We start from the raw sequence: 23,094 nt of genomic DNA, 5'->3' as shown, positions 1-23,094 counted from the left end.
CTGTCGTGCCAATTTATCTGGATAACAAGAGTAACGATCCCAAAGTAGAGACCTTTGCAGGCAAGCAGACCGCCAGCAGCAATACCTAGCCATACGCTGGACTAGGCGCGTATAAGCAGAGGATTTTGGGCTGTAGGATAGTGTCTCATGGTTTTGTTCCCTGTCCAGTCTGATTTATTACGATATAAAATTCACACATAGAGCGTGCAACATGAATTACACTCACAATTCCATCTAATTCTCAACATCAAGAAACAAAGTTAAGACACTTTTTGTGGGATGAAGGAAGTAGTTATAAGCAGCAACAATCCATTACTTCAAGGTACACACATAAACATGAAGTCTAAATAACTAAAATAACCGGACACACAGCATTTGAGAGCAAGAAACTGAGAAAACATGTAATGATGCAGTAATGGGCATAAACAGACTAGTCATTGTCTGAGAGAATTTGCAACACAGTTCTCAAATCCAAACGTATGGCGATTACATTGTGACAGTACGCGGAAACAATTAACAGGAAGGTTCAGCATCCATCCAAATGCTCACCGACAGGGCCAATCACCTCAAGCGTTCACTGCTGCGGCTGCAGCTTCAGCTGGAGGAACGTCGCCTACAATTTCACGCCTCGCATAGTCCCTGGCACCATCCCTGTCCACGATCTTGATCGCGAAATTCTGGGGTGCAACGACCAATCGGAGTCTGATCTCCTTGATGCACTTGTCGACAAGGTCTACCGCCTCCTCGACGGTCATGTCAGGGCGGTAAAACTTGTCCATCAGTGACAGACAGAAGTACGAACCGTAGCCAAATGCACCCTTGTCAATTTTGTGTAGTGTTGCGATGTAATCGATGTAGTACATGGATGCACCAACATCTTCATCAAAACCCGCAAGTATGATGTTCACAGAGTACGGATTCTGCACAAGCGAAACAAGATGTGATGTCAGAAATTGTAAAATTTTGGAAAGATGAATATACTACTACCAGACTGAGTAAATGTTTCTGGTAATTTCAACTTGTGCTCTACAGTAGTAATGTCAAGCCTTCAACTACGGCAAAAGGAAAAGGTGGCCCCAACGTATTGGCCATATAGAAAAAGGAATTAAGTTACAAATGGAATAATTAAGTAGCTATAACTCAAGTCTATACTGAATATCAGCATACCAGAAGCTTTTGTATCTATAAATCGGAATTCGGATAAACTTCCAACTAGAAGCCAACCAACAAAATAAAGGGAAAACAGGATGCCAGTAGTGCAAGTAAAAATTGCCACGTCTCCACCTTAAATGATGCTGAGTATGCATGCATGATGATTCTAACAAACGAATCCAAGATATCTTGTCAATGAGTTAATTAACTGGCAAAGATGAGAATGCCAAAGGTCGATCAGAAACAAGCACTATTGCAGATTCCAAACTATCTCCATGTTGCTATCCATCCATAACATGAACAAATAGCCATTATGAGTTTAGGACAGTAAAAGACAATTCAGAAAGTTCAATATCATAGGCGATAGCTCAATCTTACTACGCATTTCCTGGGTGTACTGTAGAACAATTCTTCTGTTAATGATCCTAATGCTGGAAACATATGATTAACTAAAACTAGCATAGATGCATATTTATTACAAAACAAAACGTCACGAGCAGTTGAAGTCCATATGCAGGATAGTGTTGAGGCATCTAATTGAACATACAAAATAGGTTCTGCTAGACATTAACTTAAGCTACCAGAGACACACAAATAAACAGATATATAGTTTCCTAAGTTGCTCGACAAATAAGTAACAGACGATATTCATAAGCAATACCAAGAAGAAAACCTACAAGCCTAAGTAAGCCAAAAGCCCCCATTTTAAGTCAGCCAAAACCTCCAATCGCATAACCAATCGAACAACAGGCCTACACGGCTACACCAAACACAGCAACGTCGACAGAACGCAGTTTCTGCCCAACCGAACCCTAAGAAAAGGAAAGCCCTAGCCCGTCCCTGTGACAGTCACGCGCAATCCACAGCAGAACGGTGAAAAGAGGGGGACAAAAAATAAATTAGGTCGTATCGGTTACCTTGCGCAGGGCGGTGGCGAGCTCGCCGCGGGTGAAGTTGGCGGTGGCGGCGGTGCTGAGCGAGACGTTGTTGCGGAACTGGTGGAGATGGAGGTTCTTCTGGATGAACTCGGTGAACTGCACGCTGTTTTCAGGCCAGATCGGGTCAGATCGAGACACGAGCGGGGGAACCCGAAACCAATCGGCGGGGGTGGCGGGGGTCTTACCGGTCGCCGGGCTCCCCGGAGGCGCCCATGAGCTTGTGGGAGTCGAGGACCATGATCTTGTCCTCGTCCGTCTTGTGGACGAGGATGCTCTGCACCGCGGACGTGTCCGCCGCCACCACCGCGAAGTCGCGGCCGACCACGCCGATGACGCACTCCATCGCGACCGCCGGCTCGGCTGGGGTTCGTGGGGGGAGGAGAACGGAGAGAGATTTGGTGGCGGGCGAGCAGCGGAGGGGAGAGAGGTATAGAGGGGAACTGGGAGGTGGAGTTCGGCTTCGGTTCCAAGAAAGAACGAAGCCAGAGGGAGAGAGAGATGAGGACTCTGGGCCGTGCTGGGCTGCCTTACGGTATCAGGCCTGTGGGCTGTGCCTTTTTTTTTGAGAGAGAACTTATTGATTAAAATTCACATCAATACAAATGTTTCCTCTGATACAATCCGGGACAGAATAGAAAATACTTGAAGATAAACTACTAGTCTTGGCTAAAGTATGCGCCCCTCATTCAGATAACGCCTCACGTGACGAAAGGATGTCGACGAGAAGGAAACCACCAGTTGCTTGATGTCTTGTCAAAGCCTTCATTGCGAGCTAGCGTTACTCATCGAAGGGCTAAAGCCTCTGCATATTCATATTCCGGTGGTGCAGTACCATTCAGATGCTCCTGACAAGCCATGAGAAACTCACCGTGGTAGTTACGGATGACAACACCAGCCGCCATGCACCCAACAGCCTCAACCAGAACCGATCTTGACGGCGGTGGAATCCATTTTGGAGATGCTAAATTGGAATCACACCCTTGCTTTGGATAGGTCTTGGACAACTGATCTCTGATCAAATCGATATATGTTATAGCTTTACCACTTGTGCGGCCCGGGTTAGGTTTGTCATTGGAATTAGAAACCAACCGCCACCGTTGTAGCTTGAAGTTCGGGCGAACGGGCCAAACAATCAAAAGGTCACTATTTGCATGACGAGAAACTTTTCCTGGCGAGTTGAAGAGAAACTTTCTGCTTGATCTCTCGCCAAGCCACCCTCGCAAACTAACAGAAAAGCATGGCATGCTCGATGCCTTCACCTCTCCTGCAGAATGTACATGCGCAATCCGCAGGAACATGCGCCATCCGCAGGAACATGTCGACGAACTAGCTGCACGCCACTCGGTAGATAGTCGTGAGCGAAACTCCAAAGGTGAATCTTCATTTTCCCAGGCGCTTTAATACTCCATATGGCCTTCCACAGTTAGTCACGAAAACAGAGGCAAAAGCTTTGCCCCAATCTATTAATTAAGAAGATAATGCCTAGTTTATTAACAGAAAACTGGGCAAAACCATTACAACATCACATGGGGACTAAACCCAAAGTCCACAACTTCTCGAACGCCAAACTAGATCAACCAACTCTCCCAACCTGTTGTGGCCACAAACTGTCAAAACAAAGCTCACTACACACAACGGAAACCCACTGGAAGATGAGATCATCCATCAAGCGGCAGATTCCTTTCTTGTGGTGCTACTCTTCTTGCTTTTTCTCTTGAGATACTCTTTCACCTTCTTGGTTTTGTCGCCCGAATCCTTTCCTGACAGGAGGTGCACAATCTCTTTGCTAGATTCTGGGATAGCCGTCTCCAAACTGCTAAGAAGGTCGCAAAGCTCTTTTGCAAAGAGAGCCCCGGAGTCAACGAAAGCAAGCGACTGACTGAGCTTTGGAGATGGTGGCATGGAAACCACCGCCGAGGGCTCAATCGAGTCCATGTCCAAATGTATCAACGATGAGGGAGAAGCCAACTCCCCACACAATTCATGCAGCTTCAGCTCGGGCATCATCAACATCACAGGGTCTATGACCTCACTCTCAGAAGGAGACGACACATGGGGTTGCTGCAGCGGGCAGGGAATGGCACGAGGGGAGAAAGCACCATATAGGCCCTCGTCCCCAACTTCAACTGAATGGACACCAAGCTAGGTTGAAGGAGAGGCTTCATGTGCACCAAGGGATGTGCCAAGAGCAGCCCCCGCTCTCACCAAGAAACACTCGACCCTCGCGAGGCAGTCCTGAAGCTCGGAGCGGAGCAACATGGCCTGCTCAGCAAGGGAAGGCTGCACATCCGTCGTGGCCAATAGCTCTGGCCGCAGTTGTGGTCGGGAAGGAGGTCGCTGCAAGGGTCGAGGACGAACAACACCATGTGTTTGCTCAGTGTGGCGAACTTGGACCGGAGGTGGGCAAGGAGCAGTTCTCCCAGTGCAGCACTTCGCTTTGTGGCCAACTTGTCGACAATTGTTGCACCTGAGCGGCTCACAGCAGATTGAAGCCCAGTGCCCGGCTTCATGGCAACGGTGGCATCTCCCGTTGAGCCAAGCAGGAGGCGGAGGATGCGTCTTCAAAGCCGGACGGGCAAAGGCCATCCGGTGTAGGGAGCGCCTAGGCTGGACGAGCACCCAAGGCGCCTCCTCCTGACCAGCATCACCCGTCCCGGTGTCGACCACGGCAGGATTGACATCAGCGATGGCGGCCGGTGCTGCCGGACTAGGTGGCAACACAACCACACATACACCCGATGCCAACCCAGACAGGCACTGCTCTATGACGGACAACTTGACGATGTTGGGCGACTTTGCCACCGGCACAGACTCGGGGACCGGCGGCAGGGTGACTGAACCACCTTCCCTGGAAGCGGCGGGGACGATGGACGGGCAAGGCGAAGGTGCAGCCACCATCGCGGGCTTATGGGGGCGTCGAGGACGAGCCAAACGGCCCCAATGGCAGGGTCGGCCTTGCGGGAGGCCAGGATGGCCGCGGCCAGCGCGGCAGCGTAGGTGGCCGGCTGAGCCGGAGTGACCGGCGCGGTGGGCGCAGGGGAGGCCTCCAGCCAGGGGCGGAGCTCCCAGTAGGGCAAGGTAGGGCAGCTGCCCTACCTTGATTTTTTGGTGAATACACTTAGATGCGCGTGTTTTTTCTGAAAATTTTGAGTGGTCATACATCGAAAACGGACTCCGTATGAGAAAGTTATGCGCGTTTTAGTAAAAACACTGCGCAAAATCGATTACAGACCAAAAACATAGACTATTTTTACCTCCAAATATAAACTCGTATTCTAGATTCAATGTGAATAATATTGCTTGTATTACAGAGATTTATCATTGAATATACCTGACATAGGCATCCCAAATGGGCCTGCCAAAGATAGTACCCGGGGTTTAACGAAGGCCCACTACCCGAAGAATAAGAAGGTTCGAGAGCCCAAGATATATTAAGGAAAGTAGAATTGTAATAGGAAGTGTTGTTTGTAAATGCTGGCGGGATGAGTTAGAAACCGTCCCGGACTCGTAACTTGTACAAAACGAAACCCTCGGCTCCACCTCTTATATAAGGGGGAGTCGAGGGACGAGGAGATCATTGAATCATTGTTTGCAAACCCTAGTTTTCATAATCGTCGAGTACTTTTCGGCTGAAACCTTCGAGATCTACTTGCCCTCTACTTCTAACTAAACCCTAGCCTACAATCCATAGGCATTGACAAGTTAATCCCTTGTAAATACCCTAGTATATACAAGATAAGCTTGAGTTATTCATTATACATACTTGTAGAATTGAAGATTTTTAGATATTTTAAAGACACGTAATACTTTCTCCGACCGCATTATTACTCTATTGAGATGACATAGGATTTACCCGTGATGACATCAACAATTGAAAGGAATTTTCTAGCAACAAAAATAATCAAAATCGAGTTACGCATCAAACGAGGGATAATCAAACATCTTGATTATTTGAATTACATCATATTTTATAAGAAGATAAAGCTTTGACATTGAGTTAGCATTATTGGTATGTTTTTTTAGGTTATACTTACAATTAATTTTTTTTATTGTATTGAGATATTACTATTTTTTATGACTATTTGTTATTTGCATTATTTAAAGTTCGCCCTACCTTAGATTTTTTTCGTCCTTCGCCACTGCCTCCAGCACCTTACCGGGGTGGACCGGAGGCCCTGTGGCGCGCCCGGCAGCAGGAGCAGCTGCGGTGGGCGGCAAGACACGGGCGGTCGCCGGCGCGGGCATGCCCAGCTCTGGACGCGGCAGCCACCACCAACGCGCAAAGCAGGGTCGGATATTGGTGAGGATGGAAAGAGGAGGCACGGGGAAGACCGGATCTGGTGTCAGCGCTGGGAGAGGACGCCGGCAGAGAGAGATCAAGCCGGCGGCGGCGCTAGTGTTGCTTAAACCCTCGCCCTGCCCTGCTCAAAATACTTTAGACAAGTGTCACTGTTAGACACCGCTGTCAGTTTCGTCAGTTTCGTCAGTTAGGGAGTAGCTAGTCTATTTTCTGTTATCAGCTGCGCTTTGCACGGCGCAGGACCAAGTCTAGATCGTGTAGCACGAAGCTCGGATCATGGGATGGCATGATCGGTAGTGGAGCACGTTGCTCACCACGTTTTCCTTTTTCATGAATAAAAGGAGAGAAACGAGAAAAGCTGCAAGAAGTTGAGCGCAGCACAAAATTCTCTCGTGTGTTCGTCGAGTTCATCCTCTCTCTCCCTCAATTTCTTCCTCTGATCGAGTTAGGAGTTTAGGGAAACAATTGGTATCGGAGCGTTGCGATCTTGCGGCCATGTCAAGCAGATCGCCGCACCAGTCACGGACCCCTCCACCCGTGGAGCGACGGCGCTCGCAGAGCCGCGGTAGGGACCGGTCGCGACACGGCGGCGGCGAGGTGGTGGTACAGCAGGTAGTGCGCGAGTCCGGCGGCGGCTCCGGCGCAAACCTGCACTTCCCGATGCTGACCCGGGAGGGTACACGACCTGGGCAATGGTCATGAAGGTCAACCTTCTGGCGGCGTCTCTCTGGGACGCCATCACGGATGATCACGTCGCGCGCGTCGACGACATGAAGACCCTTGCGGCGCTGCTCCGATCCACGCCGGAGGACATGCATTGCATGCTCATCGGGAAAGGATCGTCCAAGGCAGCGTGGGAAGCGATCCGCACCCGGTTCCGGGGGCCGGATCGTGTCCGCGACGGTCGCCTCCGGCGGCTCCGCACGGAGTTCGAGACCGTGTCGTTCAAGAACGGGGAGAAGGTCCAGGACTTCTCCCTCCGCCTCTCCAACCTCGTCGCCGGACTTCGCTCACTGGGCGACACCGTCGCCGAGGAAAAGATCGTCCGTAAGTTCCTGTCCATCGTCCCATCGCAATTCATTCAAATCGCTTTTTCCATGGAGACCCTCCTCGACCCTGCCACGATGACTGTCGAGGAGGTGACCGGGCACCTGCGCGCGATCGAGGAACGCCTGGATGGAGATCAAGGGAGCGACGCGCCTGGCGGCCAGCTCCTGCTCACTGAGGAACAGTGGGAGGCGCGCAAGCGCCGGCCTCGCGGTGGCGGTGGCTCTTCGAGCAAGGGTGACGACCGTGGGAAGAAAGGCGGTAAGCCACCGCCCACCGGGGCGGGCGAGCCCGTCGACAGGGACAAGTGCCGCTACTGCGGCAAAGCCGGGCATTGGGCCCGCGAATGCCGGAAGAAGAAGCGCGACGAGGCCGCCAAGAACAAGGCGGCTCCGGCGGCGGCGAACCTCGTCGAAGCCGAAGAGGAGGACGGGCCAGCGATGATGATGGCGTGCGTCGAGGAGATCATCGAGGCTCCCACCGTCGTCACGACGGAGGCACCACGAGCTCACGAGGGCGCACGCATCTACCTCAACGAAGAGAAGGCCATGATCACTCCTTCGCGCATGGACGGCCAAAGCGGTGAGGTCTGGTTCCTCGACACAGGGGCCACGAACCACATGACAGGCTCCATCAACGCCTTCGCTGATCTAGACCGTTCAGTGTCTGGAAAAGTGCGTTTCGCCGACGGCTCAGTGGTGGACATCCACGGGCGCGGCACCGTCGTGTTCGCCGGCAGCAGCGGTGATCACCGTGCGTTCACGCAGGTGTTCTACATCCCCGCGCTCAAGAGCAGCGTCGTCAGCCTTGGGCAACTCGACGAGAGCTGGTTCGACATCAACATCCGCCGTGGAGTCCTGACCATCCACGACCAGCATCGACGCCTCCTGGTCAAGGTAAAGCGATCTCAGAATCGGCTGTACAAACTGACCTTCACCCCTGTGCATCCAGTGTGCCTCGCCGTGGGTGACGTGTCCGATGCCTGGCGCTGGCATGCCCGGCTCGGGCACCTGCACTTCGACGGTATGCAGCGGATGGCTCGCGGCGGACTCGTGCGTGGTCTACCTCAAATAGATCACGCCGACGAGCTCTGTGACGCGTGCCTCGCTGGGAAGCAGCGACGCTCTCCGTTCCCGCAACGGGCGAAGTACCGGGCGGAGAAGCCCCTCGAGCTCGTCCATGGCGACCTGTGTGGCCCGATCACGCCACAGACGCCAGGAGGGCGCCGATACGTGCTGCTGCTGATCGATGATCGCAGCAGGTACATGTGGGCGGAGCTGCTCACATCCAAGGACCAAGCAGCACGTGCCATCGTCAAAATACAAGCGGCGGCAGAGGTGGAGTGCGGGCACAAGCTGCGCGTGCTGCGCACCGACCGTGGCGGCGAGTTCACCTCCGCCACATTCTACCAGCACTGTGAGGAGGCAGGCGTGCAGCGGCATCTCACAGCTCCGTACACGCCGCAGCAGAATGGCGTCGTGGAGCGCAGGAACCAGACGCTCCTCGGCATGGCCAGGAGCATGCTCAAGGCCAAGCGGGTGCCAAACAGATTCTGGGGAGAGGCCGTCCTCACGGCCACGTTCATCCTCAACAGATGCTTCACCCGCAGCGTCGACGCCATGACACCGTACGAGGCGTGGCATGGGAAGAAGCCGCACGTGCGCTTCCTCCGCGTCTTCGGCTGCGTCGGCCACGTCAAGGTGACGCGCCCAAACCTTCAGAAGCTAGAGGACAGAAGCCACCCGATGGTGTTCGTCGGATACGAGACGGGCTCAAAGGCGTACCGCCTCTACGACCCTTCCACCAAGCGCTTGCACGTCTCCAGAGACGTCGTCTTCGACGAGGGCGCCTGCTGGAACTGGGACGCGCCGGGGGAGCCACCGGTGAGCAGCGTGTTCACAGTCGAGCACCCTATCTACGTGACACGCCTAGCTACCGGGGGAGCTGGGTCACCGGCCTCGAGCAGTGGCGCGTCGACACCACCCACGCCCCTCTCAGTCTCGACGTCGACCACGCCATCACCAACACGCGGTGGAGGAGCAACTGCGACACCCACGGGCGGCACGCCGTCTTACTTCGTGTCGCCACCAACGGCACGCTCCGCATTATTCGATGCGGCGGACAGTGCCGACGCCCCTCACCGGTTTCGCCTCGTCTCTGACCTGGTGGGTGGACCTGCTGGCCCGGCGCAGCTGGCACCGCGCCCACAATCTGCGGAAGACGAAGAAGAGGACGATGAGGCACTGCACCTCATGGTCGGTGAAGAACCAACGTCCTTCGCAGAGGCTGAGAAGGAGGGCTGCTGGCGTCGAGCCATGCTTGACGAGCTGCAGTCCATCGACGAGAACGAAACCTGGACGCTCACCTCTCTCCCTGCAGGCCATCGTGCGATTGGCCTCAAATGGGTCTACAAGGTGAAGAAGGACGAGAACGGGCGCATCGTCAAGCACAAGGCCCGTCTTGTCGCCAAGGGATACGTTCAGCGTCCTGGGGTGGATTTTGAGGAGGTGTACGCGCCAGTCGCTAGGCTCGAGTCCGTGCGGCTGATCCTTGCACTGGCGGCGCACCGCGGCTGGGAGGTGCACCACATGGACGTGAAATCCGCGTTCCTGAACGGTGAGCTCGAGGAGGTGGTGTATGTCTCACAGCCACCGGGCTTCACCGCCGATGGACGTGAACATGAGGTGTACAAGCTCCACAAAGCTCTGTACGGACTGCGCCAAGCTCCGAGAGCATGGAATGCCAAGCTAGACGCAAGCTTGGTGTCTCTAGGCTTCAGGCGCAGCTTGTCAGAGCACGGCATGTACGCGAGGGGCAGTCATGACACACTGCTCATCGTCGGCATGTACGTCGACGACCTGGTGATCGCAGGAGCAGAACAACAAGAGGTGAACAAGTTCAAGCAGGAGATGAAGAGCTTGTTCTCCATGAGCGACCTTGGTGCCCTCCGTTACTACCTCGGACTCGAGGTGAGACAGGGACAAGGGCGCACCTCTCGTGTCACGAGGGAGCTTATGCAAGCAAACTATCGGAGCGGGCTGGCATGGCGGACTGCAACTCCACACGCACGCCCATGGAGGCTCGATGCCAGCCGAGCAAGGACGAGTAAGGAGGCGCCCGTCGACGCCACCTTCTACCGCAGTATCATCGGCAGCCTCAGGTACCTGGTGAACACTCGACCTGATATCGCGTTCGCCGTGGGCTTCCTCAGCAGATTCATGGAAGCACCGGCGGCGGATCATCTGGCGGCAGTGAAGCATCTCCTGCGGTACATCTCAGGTACACTGAACCACGGTTGTGTGTACAACCGCGGTGACGACGAGACGCTGATCGGGTTCAGTGACTCCGATCACGCCGGTGACATTGACAGCAGGAAGAGCACCTCAGGGGTTCTGTTCTTTCTTGGAAGCAGTCCTGTCAGCTGGCAATCTCAGAAACAGTCGGTGGTGGCAAAATCGTCCTGCGAGGCGGAGTACATCGCGGCGGCGACGGGAGCTAGCCAGGGCGTGTGGCTGGCTCGTCTGTACGGCGAACTACTGAATCGAGCAGCAGCGCCAGTCACCATCTACATAGACAACAAATCAGCAATATCCCTGTGCAAGAACCCAGTGATGCATGACAAGTCCAAGCACATTGATCTGCGGTTCCACTTCATCCGTGATTACGTGGAGAAAGGCATGATCAGGGCAGAGTTCATTGGCACAGGAGAACAGAAGGCAGACATTCTGACGAAGGCTCTTGGTCGTGTTCGATTTGAAGAGCTTCGCGGCAAGATTGGCATCATCAACACTCAGGGCATGAGCTCGGGTTGAGGGGGAGATTGTTGCTTAAACCCTCGCCCTGCCCTGCTCAAAATACTTTAGACAAGTGTCACTGTTAGACACCGCTGTCAGTTTCGTCAGTTTCGTCAGTTAGGGAGTAGCTAGTCTATTTTCTGTTATCAGCTGCGCTTTGCACGGCGCAGGACCAAGTCTAGATCGTGTAGCACGAAGCTCGGATCATGGGATGGCATGATCGGTAGTGGAGCACGTTGCTCACCACGTTTTTCCTTTTTCATGAATAAAAGGAGAGAAACAGAAAAGCTGCAAGAAGTTGAGCACAGCACAAAATTCTCTGTGTGTTCGTCGAGTTCATCCTCTCTCTCCCTCAATTTCTTCCTCTGATCGAGTTAGGAGTTTAGGGAAACAGCTAGCTCGCCCCGCGCCATGGTCGCGAGAGCATCGAGCCGTTGGGCTTGTTCCAGATACCCTTTTAGTCACGAATGTGAAATTGCTTCATATTTTTCTTCAAATCTTGCCGGCGAACTCCTGCCAATACAAGATTGAGCGACGCATGCACGCAGCTAGATTGCAGAACAAGTCAGCAATGCCATGCAGAAACGAAGCAAAGATACCCCTGCCTATCCAGGGTTCAGGCTTCACAGCAAACAGAGACCAGTAGCATGAAAGGGTCACCCAGACGATCGACTAAACCCAGGACGTTTCTCGCAGACTATACCAAATAGACGAAATTTACACGGAACCCGCAGAAAGCAATGCGACGCAAGTTCCCACGAATGAATTTCTCGTGAGTATACTTTTTTCTTTTTTTTTTGAAACGAGGCAAAAGCTTTGCCTTTCATTGATATAGGAGAAAAGAGTTGGCCCGTTTATGAGGGAAACTGGCCGAAAAACCGTACAACACGACACCACACACCAGCCCCGAGGCTGCGCTCCACACGGGTCGACGACCAACCAGGTCGACACCACACCTCAACGCAACAGGCGGAGGCGAAAGACCGGAGCCACCGCTCCTACTACCACGCCGACCCCAAGGCCGCGCCCCGCCTGGCCGAAGACGAACCTGCCTCCACCGAACCACCAAAACACTGCACAAGCCCCTCTGACCGGTGGACGTCCAAAGCGAGGCCCCAAGAGGCAAAGCGACACAAAAGCGCCGCCCACGCCCGATCCCGCGAGGGATCTAGGGTTTCCCCCGGAGAGCCCGGGCGGAGATCATGAGACACCCACTTCGACGACGCCTTCAAGAAGGATGCGACGCCCACGGGCGTCACCGTCGTCGGTCCTGGCCGGCCGCCAAGACAAAGCTTTCGCCCAGCAAGAGTCCCAAAATCTCGCGCCCGCCCAACAAGGACCGGCACAGACCACCACCTACATCCGCCGAATCACGACACCCGGAGCAACGCGCCTGAAGCCAACGGAGCACCGCCGAAGAGCACCGTGGGCGCCGCCGGAACGCCACATAGAGGGGACGCCGACCAACACCAACGCGGGGCTCGATGACGAACGCCGAAGACTGCAGACAAGAGCTCCTAGAACACGCAGCCACCGCAGCCGAGGACGCCTTCCCGTCGCGCCCCTCACCCAGCTCCTTCTCCAGGCACACCGCCCCTGGCCTGCAACCGCGGCGCGCCGCGACATCAGCAAGCAGACCCGCCGCGGACGTCCCGCAGCAACCTCGCCGCCATGGCTGTCCACTCGCGGCAACTCCGTGGCCAACCCAAGGCCGCCGCCGCGCAGCCCTCCCGGTCCGAGGCCGGGCCGGCACGACGCCGCCACCGCGCCCGTGGCCTGCACGGCCCTAGCAGGCCCAGATCGAGGCCCGCCCATGGCGCTGGCCGCCGCGCCGCCGACCACCGCCTGCGCCTCCGACTCGGCCATCCGACGCCACACTGCAGGGGCCCCGCGCCGGCCAGCCGCCGCGCCGCCACAGCCAACCGCGCCCCGAGCCAGCCCAGATCTGACCCGGCCGACCTCGACTGCCGGAGTTCCCGCCGCCAGCGGCTAGAAACGCCCCGCCGCAAGCAGCCACGCCCGCAGCACACCGCCGAGGCCACCGCACGCCGCCATGCCCGCTGCCCTGAGCCGCGCCCGAGCGAGCTCCTCCTCGCCAGGGACGCGGGAGGGGAAGAAATGCCCCGCCGCCACCTTCCTCGGGGAGCGCGCGGCTTTGCCGGCCCCCTCCGGCGGCGGCGAGGTAAGAAGGGAGGAGGTGGGAGCCTAAGGCGGCGGCGGCTAGGTTTGCCCCTCGGCCGCCAGAGGAGGGCGACACGAGGGGTCTAGACCTGTGTGACTGCTGTAGAATCAAACAATTCAAATCAAACCTCGTGAGTATACATGAATGGTGGATATGACCACCATGAGTGAGTGTGAGTCTATAAACATTTCTACGAGCAACAAACTTACAATCACCTAATTAGTCACCAACACATGGGCTATCCTACTGTTGCATCAACCTTGGAGGATCCAGTCTATGTTGCATCTCTCATCCCTTCGGTGTTGCTTGATTTGTGTGCCTCCGAGTCCAAGGGTCTGATGATGCCCCCAACATGCGGTGGAAGGTTAACTGCTTGCTATCAAAATTATCTTGAGACGTGTTGTACTATGTATTTACTACTCAATCATCAGACTGTCAAGAAGAGGACGCTGTAGATGTGAGTTTCCCCCTGGCGTTTTACCGTTCAGGTGAGCTCTGCAGGACAAAATAGTTTACACAGTCAATCCAAAATGGCATCAAGAAATTGTGCTACTACTAGACTTATGGCAGTAGACAAGCTTGCAAGATGTAGATAATATGGACCTTACAGTAGTCGACTGGAGCTCTGTCGTCGCAATATCCCCATCCTCCTGTAATCGAAACAATAGCAGTGAGAAGTCAGAAGGGTGTCCAGCCAAATGTAGTTTCTTAACTGTATGCACAATACAACAGCAACAATCATATGGCTCATCACCTCAAGTAACAGATCCTTTCTTGTTATCAGTCCTACGACACGAGAAGGCCGAGGAACAACAAATATATGCCTTAACCCTAGTTGGCGGAAGAGATTGTACACCTGAGAACCATTACACATATTATCATACATATTCAACGCAGAGAAATATAGTCCAAAGGAAGGCAAGCTTTACCTTTGCCAAAGACATGTCCTCTGGCACTATGTAAGGAGAAGGATTTAGAAATGGAGCTAGATCCAAATACAACCCAAGCTCATCATCCGTCAAATGAATATCATCAATTGACTTCCCTTTACTTGATGGTGGTTTAACAAAGTCGCTAAAATTGTGCCTGTGAATCAGCAAAAAACAATCCATTATTGCAGGTCAATAAGATAGTATACTGAACCTATTGGTTCCTACTTAGATAGAAAAGCACAAACCTGTTCAGTACACCTGGCCCACAAGGGAAAGGGGTATTCTGGAAATCTACTTTAGATTGCAAAAGCACCAATAAGTGACTGAAAGAAGAGGACGAATGGGTCAGTGAACAAGGTAAACCAAGAAAACAAGAGTGCATGGTACTGCATCTTATTCTTACCTACGAAGTATGAGACCTATGACAAGTTGCTCGCCATTCTGCCCACGATCAACAATCTAAACAACAACGACAATCAGTTACTGAATGCCACAAAGGAACAGCTTCTTATAACTGCCATGTACTTACAGGAAAACCATTATGATTGTTGCTTCGCAAAACAGAGATAATGTCGATAACTCTTGAAACACGAGGAAGGCATACAACCTAACACAAGTCACAGAAGTTCGGAACCTGTTAGAATTTGGCTGTGGCCACAAGATATAGTTATTACTTCTACATAAATGGCTTAGAAGTCTTCAGAACCTTTTGATTCTTGCAGGCATCCCTTGCACTCATGTTTCTCATTATTTGCTTAGGCCTAGAATCAAGCAAGGGGATTCCCTTTAACCGGGCTTGCTCTTCATATAGCCCTTCGTTAAAGAAGTCACCAACAGCCTACATAAAGAGAAGTCAGAAGGAACACCCTAACATCGTGTTCAACAAAGAATCAATGTTTAGAGTTTGTACCTTTGAGATTAGAAGAACAAGCATTATTAGTGGCAAGAGTTGCAAGTTGTTTGTAATCTCAACCATAATAACACATAAAGACACGGTCATTCTCATCGAACCACCAAGAAATGAAGCAGCACCAAGTAGAGCATACCTATACCAATATCGATAGTAGGTAGGAAATTATGTCTCACCAACAAATTATCAAAACAATTAAATACCCGGGGGAGAAAGGAAAAAAATAATTCAAGGTGCTATTGATACAAATTAAGAAGCCTAATAGAGTGGTATTAATAATGCATGAACCATAGGCTGAATTGAAGAGATTGTGAGAACTCACGTGCCCTCGTCAACATTTAGTTTCTTATAAAACTTAACAACAGACATTCCAACAAGCCGGCCATATGTAGATCCAATCATTATTCCTGGAACAAACTGACCCGCTGGAACAGCAGTTCCAAATGTTACAACAGCTAAGGAGTAAAACATGACCTGAGCAAAGCAAGAAAAAGGGGGACAGGTAAGCATATGAAAAACAAAGATTTTTTATATCTCAACACTCATCCAAAAGATGGTAAATGGAATGTTGAGAAATAGAGTTTGCTACAGCACAGTAATATATATGTATATAGTAGCTGAGAACCCATTATTGTCTATCGTACCAATAGCATGTGCTACTAAGACAGGAAAACACAATCAAACTTCGACAAGATATACTGATTGTTTGAACCCTATTTCAGATTATGATTATATGGACATATAGGTGCTTCATACTTTTCTAACTCGATATTATTAAAAGTGAACTAATTCAATAGCTCAGGATGAAACCCTAATGGAGCCAGGAAGATAGTGTGAGTTATAATATTCCATAAATCAAACAGACAGACTACGAATTACCAGAAAAGTAATAAGGCTTTGTGCGCTGTACTCGTGGAATGTTTTTGCACTGAACAGATTACGTATTGCATCATCCTGCAAGAGAATGTATTCGACTATTGTCACATGGAATACGGAATGTCAAAGGAAAAGCTCACCAAATATATTCTAACCTGAGAATTGAAGAAAATGGTTGCTAGATCATTGTACTCATTATCTTTTGAGCAGTAAAACTGCAAAATGCAAAGAACAGATTAAGGGGAAAATACAACTAATATAACTGTAGCTAGATGACATGTAATTTGAGTTGAAAATTCCCTAAATAGACTCACATTAACAAAATTCCCATCTGTTCCAGGTGGATGAGGGCATTGGATACCAGAATTAGCTTCTAATTCAGGACAAGGACTGCATTTCCTCAGTAGTGGCAACACAAAGGAAACGGTGGATGTTATCAAAGATATGAGGCAAGCTTCAAAAATCTGCAAATTTTACCCCACTGTTAGGCACAGAACCACAGGAGGAACTCTAATTCGTAACCACTAAGAAATATCGTATCTTCAGCATACCTGGACTCGTTTCCCTTTCTTATGAAGATATGTTCGCCGCCATTTAGTTATATACAGGGTGAGTTGATTAAATAGCGCTCCTGAAGAAACACAACATGGATTGATTGAAAAATCATCAAATATAGGCACATTGGCACAAACATACCAGGACTGCTCATTTGTTTTTTACCTATGGTTAGTTTGTGGCCAGAATTTTTTAATATTGTGGTAAATCAGTAAATTAACACTATGAATCTCCATGGAACTTGATCCAACTCTAACTAGACTGAGGGAATAACCTCCCTCCCTTCCAGGTTCCAGCTAACCTAAAGTTGGGTGAGGACAAGAATCCAGGCTCTAGCTAGGTGCAATTTTGCTTTTCTAGATAGTTGACATTCAGAGGAGTTCGTGAAGTACAACCGTCTGAGTCTTGTCAGAGGTATAGCTCAAGAGGCATACACGTCGACCGGTGACTTATTTTCGAGAAAACGCAAAGGACCTTTGCGTTTCATTTCATTGAAAAGGTAGAATATGATTTACAACCTCCTAGGAGGCGAGATACAACGAGATGTAGGCTAACTTAGTGCACATCCCAGGTGGATGGCAAGACTACTCTAAGCCCTTTTGCGCCTGCTCTAGCCCATAGGTTGGCCTCGTCCTTGATCATGGAGACAAGGGTTTGGACAGAGGGCTGGCTTCCTTGGAAGATGCAGTCATTGCGGTGTTTCCAAAGCATCCAAGGGGTGAGAAGCGCTGCGGAGGCGAGTCCCTTGCGCAGCAGCTTGGGGGTTTGCTGTTTGGCCTGCACCCACCAATCCATGAGGGTGTCTTCGCCATTAGGTGCTCTTGCTGTCATCCTGAGCCAGGCGAGAACTTCATGCCAGGTGGTTTTGGCGAAAGGGCACTCGAGCATGAGGTGATGCATGGTTTCTGGCACCTGGTCACATAGTCGACCGGTGACTTATAGGTATAGCTCAAGAGGACACCGAGGAGGCAACAACAATTTTTGGATAAATTGCAAAAGCCAGGACTCGGACTCGAGACCTTAGGCTCTGATGCCATGTCAAGCTTCATGCACTAGCCAACGCAACCAAAAGCCCAAACTGATGAAAAGGGCTAGTGCAATCCACTTATACACTTCAACAAGTCTGACTATGGCATTTCTATACTTGATAAAGTTTGCATGTTGTTACTTACCAAGAAGTCCACCAATAACACCGATAATCGCCACAGGTAGAAGTTCCTGGTAAGAGTAATCTTCTTGGCCTCTTTAAGAAAAAGTGAAAATCAAGATCATGAAAGGTCATTTTCAGACTGAGGATTCTCTGCTAACAAGGAAAAGGTAATCTTACCCAGATATGTCCCAGATAATGAAACCTCCAGCACCAAAATGACCACACTTTCCGCTATTGCACCAATTCATGGCTGATCGCACCACAACAGCCACAACAGCAGATGTAAAGAATACTCTCCACATAAGATGGCTTCTCCACCTTCAGCGATACAATGATAACATAATCAGTCATATCACATTACATTAGACTAAGGACAGGCAGTTGAACAGCATGTTTGACATCATTTGGCTACCCAGCATGAATAGATGTACATAAGAAGAACTGTCATGAGAGGTTTCAATGCACAACTCCCAAACATGCTAGACAAATGTATATCAATGCTACATAATGAATTAGTTGACTGTAGAACCCACCACAGGCATACTCAGGAGTAAGAAGAAACAACTAGCTATAATCAAACCACACAATAAAAGCTCCAAAACTATCTGGACATATATCACTATGACATCTAAGATTCATGTGGAGCAAGAGTTCCAATTTTCATGCAACATGACTGGTGTTGCAAAAAGATTTTCCTATGGATTAACCTTATTGACCCAAAAAAAATACACACTTAGCATAATAAAACATATAGTAACAGTGTAATGGCGGTGCACACACAACCCTAAAATATGATATTACAAATACAATGGTACTTAGGTTTCACGTCGGCATGTCCTGTTTCTCTAGAAAAAAGAAATAATAAAGAAAGAATATTCTTACCAGGATGTTACTTCCTCCAGGGCGAATAGTACCCCACCAACCGGAGCTCTGAAGGCGGCAGCAACTCCAGCTGCACATCCACATGTCACCTTTTGAAACATTAATATAGCTTTGAGATCTTTAATATGAAAACTGACCAATTCCATCCTAAAAGAGGCTTATTGCCATGGAGCATAACAGAAAAGAATGTATTCAACATGAAAAACAAAACAACCTAGTTCCTCCCTCAAGTGAGTTATGTTTCAAGAAATTCCATCCATTTCATCGCCCAGAATAATACCCAGTCCTGGCAATCTCAATGACAATCTCTGGTTTAGTTTAGAGATTACTATATCTTCTTGGTACTCTACCTCTTAAAAATTATTTTTAGTGCTACGAATTGGGAACTGTGCTATCAAAGGTTCAGAAAAAAAAATGAGAGCCCATCTACTGTTTGCAGTAGCTGATAGAGACATCAGGCATCAGGCACAGAAAGCCCATATGATAGCAACAAGAGGTTATAGACTTCCCTCAAGAAAAAAGGGTTCTGGGTAAGGTGGTGGCACCAGCCAGGAAGTGTGGGACTGGTGCTGTCATGTGGGACATGAGTACATGACATGGGCACAGGAGGAGGCCATAGCTGGACTCCGGTCAAGGAGGGGATGTGTTGGTCCTTCCAAATGAAAAAAACTGTTATGATTTGGTTAAATATGTCCCTGTTTCTCAAGTTATCTTTCCCACGTTGGTTTTGGTTTAGCCCAAAGTTGATCTCCTAGGCATGTAGGCTGTAGTGCAGGCCATATAATGCCTTCCACTTAGTCAATAAAGCAAGCAAGAATTGTCAACCTCCCTATGCCGATCAGCGCCTCATGCCGCACTCTCACTGCATGAAGGGAGTGAGGTCGTGGACCTCGACCTCCTGTTGAGCACCCCTACAGCCCAAGGTCCAAACAATGCCCCCTTAGCTAGCTAGGACGTGACAGGTGCTTCTGCTCAAATCCCTCATTTTAAACAGAGAAGAAGCCGGCAACCATTAAGTATTTGTCTAAAGTGTCGAAAGTTTTAAACTAGAAAGATAATGCTCATGTCTGAAGTCTGAACCATTTCAATCTCAATGGAACGACCTTAGTTTATTACTACCTCCGTCCCAAGGAATAAGGCGCACGCGTATTCCAAGACGAACTTTGACCATAAAAATTGAGCAACAAAATCTTGATTATATTATATGTAATTAGTATCGTTGGATTCGTATTCAAAAACACTTTCTAATGATACCAATTTCATACAAATAGTCGTTATATATTTAAAGCAATTCTTGGTCAAACAAAAAACACGTAAAACGAGGACGCCTTATTCCTTGAATCGGAGGGAGTATATTAACATATAGTGTCATGGCCAATAGAAAATCTCAATACAGCATTCTATACTCTACACAAATATATTATGCTCTCTTTTTTCTGTTGACAAGCTGCTAACAGGGAGTGAAACTAGTCACAATAAAGGTTGTTCAATTTAATAAAATGGTTCAGTTGGGATGTTAATAAGAAAGCTGAAATCAAGAGATCGAGTCAATGTAAACATGAAAACATAAAAAAATGACAAATAAATAGCTACTGCATGGTAAGGAGAATGACTTACAAGGTCTCGCCGATCTCGGTCACTTTCAAAAATCTGCACCCACCTAGAATTCAAGTGGTACTTCGCGGATCCACCCTATGTACATGCACAGAGTAAGTAATTGACAATATTTGCATGCCCCAAATAATCATTACTTGCAGAGTAGAAATGAAGTAGAAATGAGAAAGACAAAAGCTGATGGCAAGTCGTTATGTACTGGGTTTTACGACAAACACTGTTGGGCTATACAACAGGGATGCAAGTTTAGATGGATTGCCAATCCGCTCAATTTGTAAACATCACTACTGCTGACGACTATAATATTCTTGAAATGGCCTGTCTCCAGTTATAATTTCTCTAACAAAAATGTCAGTGGTTTCATGCTTTATAAATTTGATGAGGTGGTTAAGCGTTGTATAGATCTTGATGAACACTACAAAACCACACCTAGTACTATGTTATATGTAGCACCAACCATCTTTGTCATCATATTACTACAACATCTAATCATGATGAACACTACAAATTCTTGAAGGGTTTCCATGGGTTTTTCTAAATTGATGACGAACTGACGCCCCTTTTGGCACGAAAACTAGGCGCTTGATAACTGATTCATAGACCTGTGAGTGAGTCTATGACCCCTTTACAGGAGCTGGGGAAACACTACTGCCTATATGCATTACATTTATGCTGATCAAAAGACAATTTTAAACATGATAGAGAAAATCATATATCTGTTTTTTCAACTGAGATAAATGCGGAATGGAACATTATAGCGCCAACATAACCTACTTGTCCAAGAAGTGAAGCAATACAGGCCCCGGTGTGAACAAGAGGACCTTCTTTTCCTAGAGCCAATCCACCTCCAACCGATCCAATGCTCCCAAAAATCTATTACGCAAAGGTCAAAGCAGCAGTATTTGAGCATGACATGACATATTATAATAGCTGAAGAAAGCAATGTAAAATTCTAAACTCACCTTCCCAACTAATGTCCTAAAAAGGAGGATTCCATGCGTGTCAACCCCTACATAAAATATTTCAAATTATGTCCCGAGCTGTTAAGAATACCAATATCAGGAATTCAAGTGGTCAACCTTACCATTTAAGTAACCTTTGATCTCCGGGATACCCGATCCAGCAGCTGCTGGTGCAAACTGTGTGATTATGTATACAGAAGAGAATACGAGGGCTAGATTGAGAAGTATGTACACCAGGAACCCCACAAAGTACGAGTGCTGTATTATTTTAAAAGTCAGAGTAAATTTCCATCCAGAAAAGTTCTCGACAGCCAGATTTATGAATATAGCAGCCAATCCAGTACCTGAAAACAGCACGATTACATTCATATACCAAAGCAAAATAAATCCACTCGATGCAAAGAACTAGATCGTGGGAACAAAGGGGGGCAGGGGGCAATATTTTGAGTGTATAAAACAGTTTCCATTGACAGGGTATATGGTCTTCTATGCTTGGACTTGGAATATTTCCTATCAACTAAATCATACTTGTAAGGAACAGCTAAACTGGAGTGACACAGAGAGGCTCGCATTTCTAAAATCATCAATGAACCCAACAAAGCACAAAATAATAATTTAGACTCTACACATGAATTTCTGAAGGTGTAAGCAAAAATTAGTTGGGACTTTATGTTCAAATGGACAGAGTGGAATTTCAGGGTTTTGGTTGTAAACCATAGTGCTTCCAATATAGATCACATACGGAAATTACCATATAACTTGCTTTAAAAAAATATAATGTCACCATTCCTCCTACTTAGCTTCATCGGATTATAAAAAACATTTTTTTTACTTCAGATGGTACAGAACAACTTAACAGCTAGCGCTTACTAACCAATGCATATCTTACTTCCACACCTCGGGAATTGTCTTGCTAGATTAAGCTTTTAGTCTCTTACAGTTACAGATGAGAAATTCGGCTCAAGATCGTCGAGAGGGCACTCACCGACGCCGATGACCAGAGCGAAGAACCACTTGAGCATGATGTAGTAGGGCACCCAGAACTTGCTCCGCTGCGCCTGCAAAGCACCCAACACGCCCAGAAGCTCATCCCACCGCACACGGACAGTCCGAAACCACGAGTACGAATAGTAGGGCACGGCACTAGCAAAACGGGGCGCGTTAGTGCGTACCTGCTCCTCCCGGTAGGCGTAGTTCTCGATGACCTCGTAGTCGAGGCTCTCGACGGCGCCGACGAAGAGCTCGTCCTGGGGCGCGGAGGTGGAGGCGGCGGCGGCGGACCCGTCGGCGGTGGGGAGGCGCGTCCAGGCGAGCCGCGCCATCCCGATGCCGTCGGGGAGGTCCTGGTCGCCGGAGAGCATCGGATCGCGCGCCGGATCCCGGCCGGGGCGAGCGATTCGAACGGGGAGGCGTGGGGGAAGTTTTTACTGGACGGAAGAAGCTCTGGAGCTGCCGGGCTTGGCTTGGTTGGTATCGGAACAACCTGTCAAAAATTTGTGGGTTGTTTTTGGCTGCTTGTGGGCTGGCCACGGCGTCGCGGTCGTCGCGGCGCTGGGATCTGGGGAATCAATGGCGGCGGCGCGCCGGAGCACGTGGTCGGAGACCGGGAGGAGTGGGTCGGAGAGCGTGTCCCGTGCACGGTGCGCTCGCGCTCGCGGTGCGAATGGATGGACACGGCCACGTATTGACGCTCATCCAGCGCACGCGGGCGATTTACACAAAAATAACCCAAAAGTAGAAGAAAAGCACAGACTAACCCTCCGACGAAACTATTTCACCAATCTAACCCTTTTGTGTGGC

At 49.6% G+C, this 23,094-nt stretch overlaps 2 protein-coding genes across 3 annotated transcripts; both read right to left on the bottom strand.

Annotated features, from left to right (window-relative positions):
• Positions 1-390: 390 nt before the first annotated feature.
• Positions 391-2,535, bottom strand: LOC124703957 (proteasome subunit beta type-2). Its single transcript, XM_047236192.1, has 3 exons — positions 2,276-2,535; positions 2,070-2,193; positions 391-920 (listed from the first exon to the last, which is right to left on the bottom strand). Exons 1-3 carry the CDS (start codon positions 2,431-2,433, stop codon positions 567-569), a joined length of 636 nt encoding a protein of 211 aa, XP_047092148.1. The 5' UTR covers positions 2,434-2,535; the 3' UTR covers positions 391-566.
• Positions 2,536-11,947: 9,412 nt separating this feature from the next.
• On the bottom strand, positions 11,948-22,873 carry LOC124703955 (chloride channel protein CLC-d-like). 2 transcript variants are annotated; one of them, XM_047236190.1, is made up of 24 exons: positions 22,467-22,873; positions 22,280-22,352; positions 21,417-21,638; positions 21,295-21,341; positions 21,107-21,205; positions 20,336-20,410; positions 18,719-18,807; positions 18,014-18,154; positions 17,859-17,929; positions 16,683-16,762; positions 16,446-16,595; positions 16,287-16,346; positions 16,135-16,209; positions 15,578-15,729; positions 15,256-15,391; positions 15,052-15,183; positions 14,875-14,952; positions 14,749-14,804; positions 14,591-14,668; positions 14,343-14,499; positions 14,168-14,269; positions 14,022-14,063; positions 13,541-13,908; positions 11,948-12,000 (listed from the first exon to the last, which is right to left on the bottom strand). In XM_047236190.1, the coding sequence occupies exons 1-23, from the start codon at positions 22,653-22,655 to the stop codon at positions 13,891-13,893; spliced, it is 2,322 nt and encodes a 773-aa protein (XP_047092146.1). In that variant the 5' UTR covers positions 22,656-22,873; the 3' UTR covers positions 11,948-12,000; positions 13,541-13,890. The 2 variants fall into 2 exon arrangements, with proteins under 2 accessions (XP_047092146.1, XP_047092145.1); XM_047236189.1 differs by having other exon boundaries at positions 14,017-14,063; positions 22,467-22,872.
• Positions 22,874-23,094: the final 221 nt, after the last annotated feature.

Source organism: Lolium rigidum, chromosome 3 (genome assembly GCF_022539505.1).
Source record: "Lolium rigidum isolate FL_2022 chromosome 3, APGP_CSIRO_Lrig_0.1, whole genome shotgun sequence".
In the NCBI taxonomy this organism is placed as follows: domain Eukaryota; kingdom Viridiplantae; phylum Streptophyta; class Magnoliopsida; order Poales; family Poaceae; genus Lolium; species Lolium rigidum.
Note: the sequence above shows the minus strand (reverse complement) of the source record. Positions and strands in the feature narration are given on the sequence as shown.

Excerpts from the sequence above, each read along its gene's own strand:
- LOC124703957 (XM_047236192.1), bottom strand. The coding sequence starts at position 2,433 with ATGGAGTGCGTCATCGGCGTGGTCGGCCGCGACTTCGCGGTGGTGGCG. Across the intron at positions 2,194-2,275 it reads TCCGGGGAGCCCGGCGACCG|CGTGCAGTTCACCGAGTTCA; the intron begins GTAAGACCCCCG and ends GCCTGAAAACAG. Across the intron at positions 921-2,069 it reads TCGCCACCGCCCTGCGCAAG|AATCCGTACTCTGTGAACAT; the intron begins GTAACCGATACG and ends TCGCTTGTGCAG.
- LOC124703955 (XM_047236189.1), bottom strand. The coding sequence starts at position 22,655 with ATGCTCTCCGGCGACCAGGACCTCCCCGACGGCATCGGGATGGCGCGG. Across the intron at positions 16,763-17,858 it reads TGTTATTGGTGGACTTCTTG|GAGCGCTATTTAATCAACTC; the intron begins GTAAGTAACAAC and ends GTGTTTCTTCAG. Across the intron at positions 15,730-16,134 it reads AAAGCCTTATTACTTTTCTG|GTCATGTTTTACTCCTTAGC; the intron begins GTAATTCGTAGT and ends TGCTTTGCTCAG.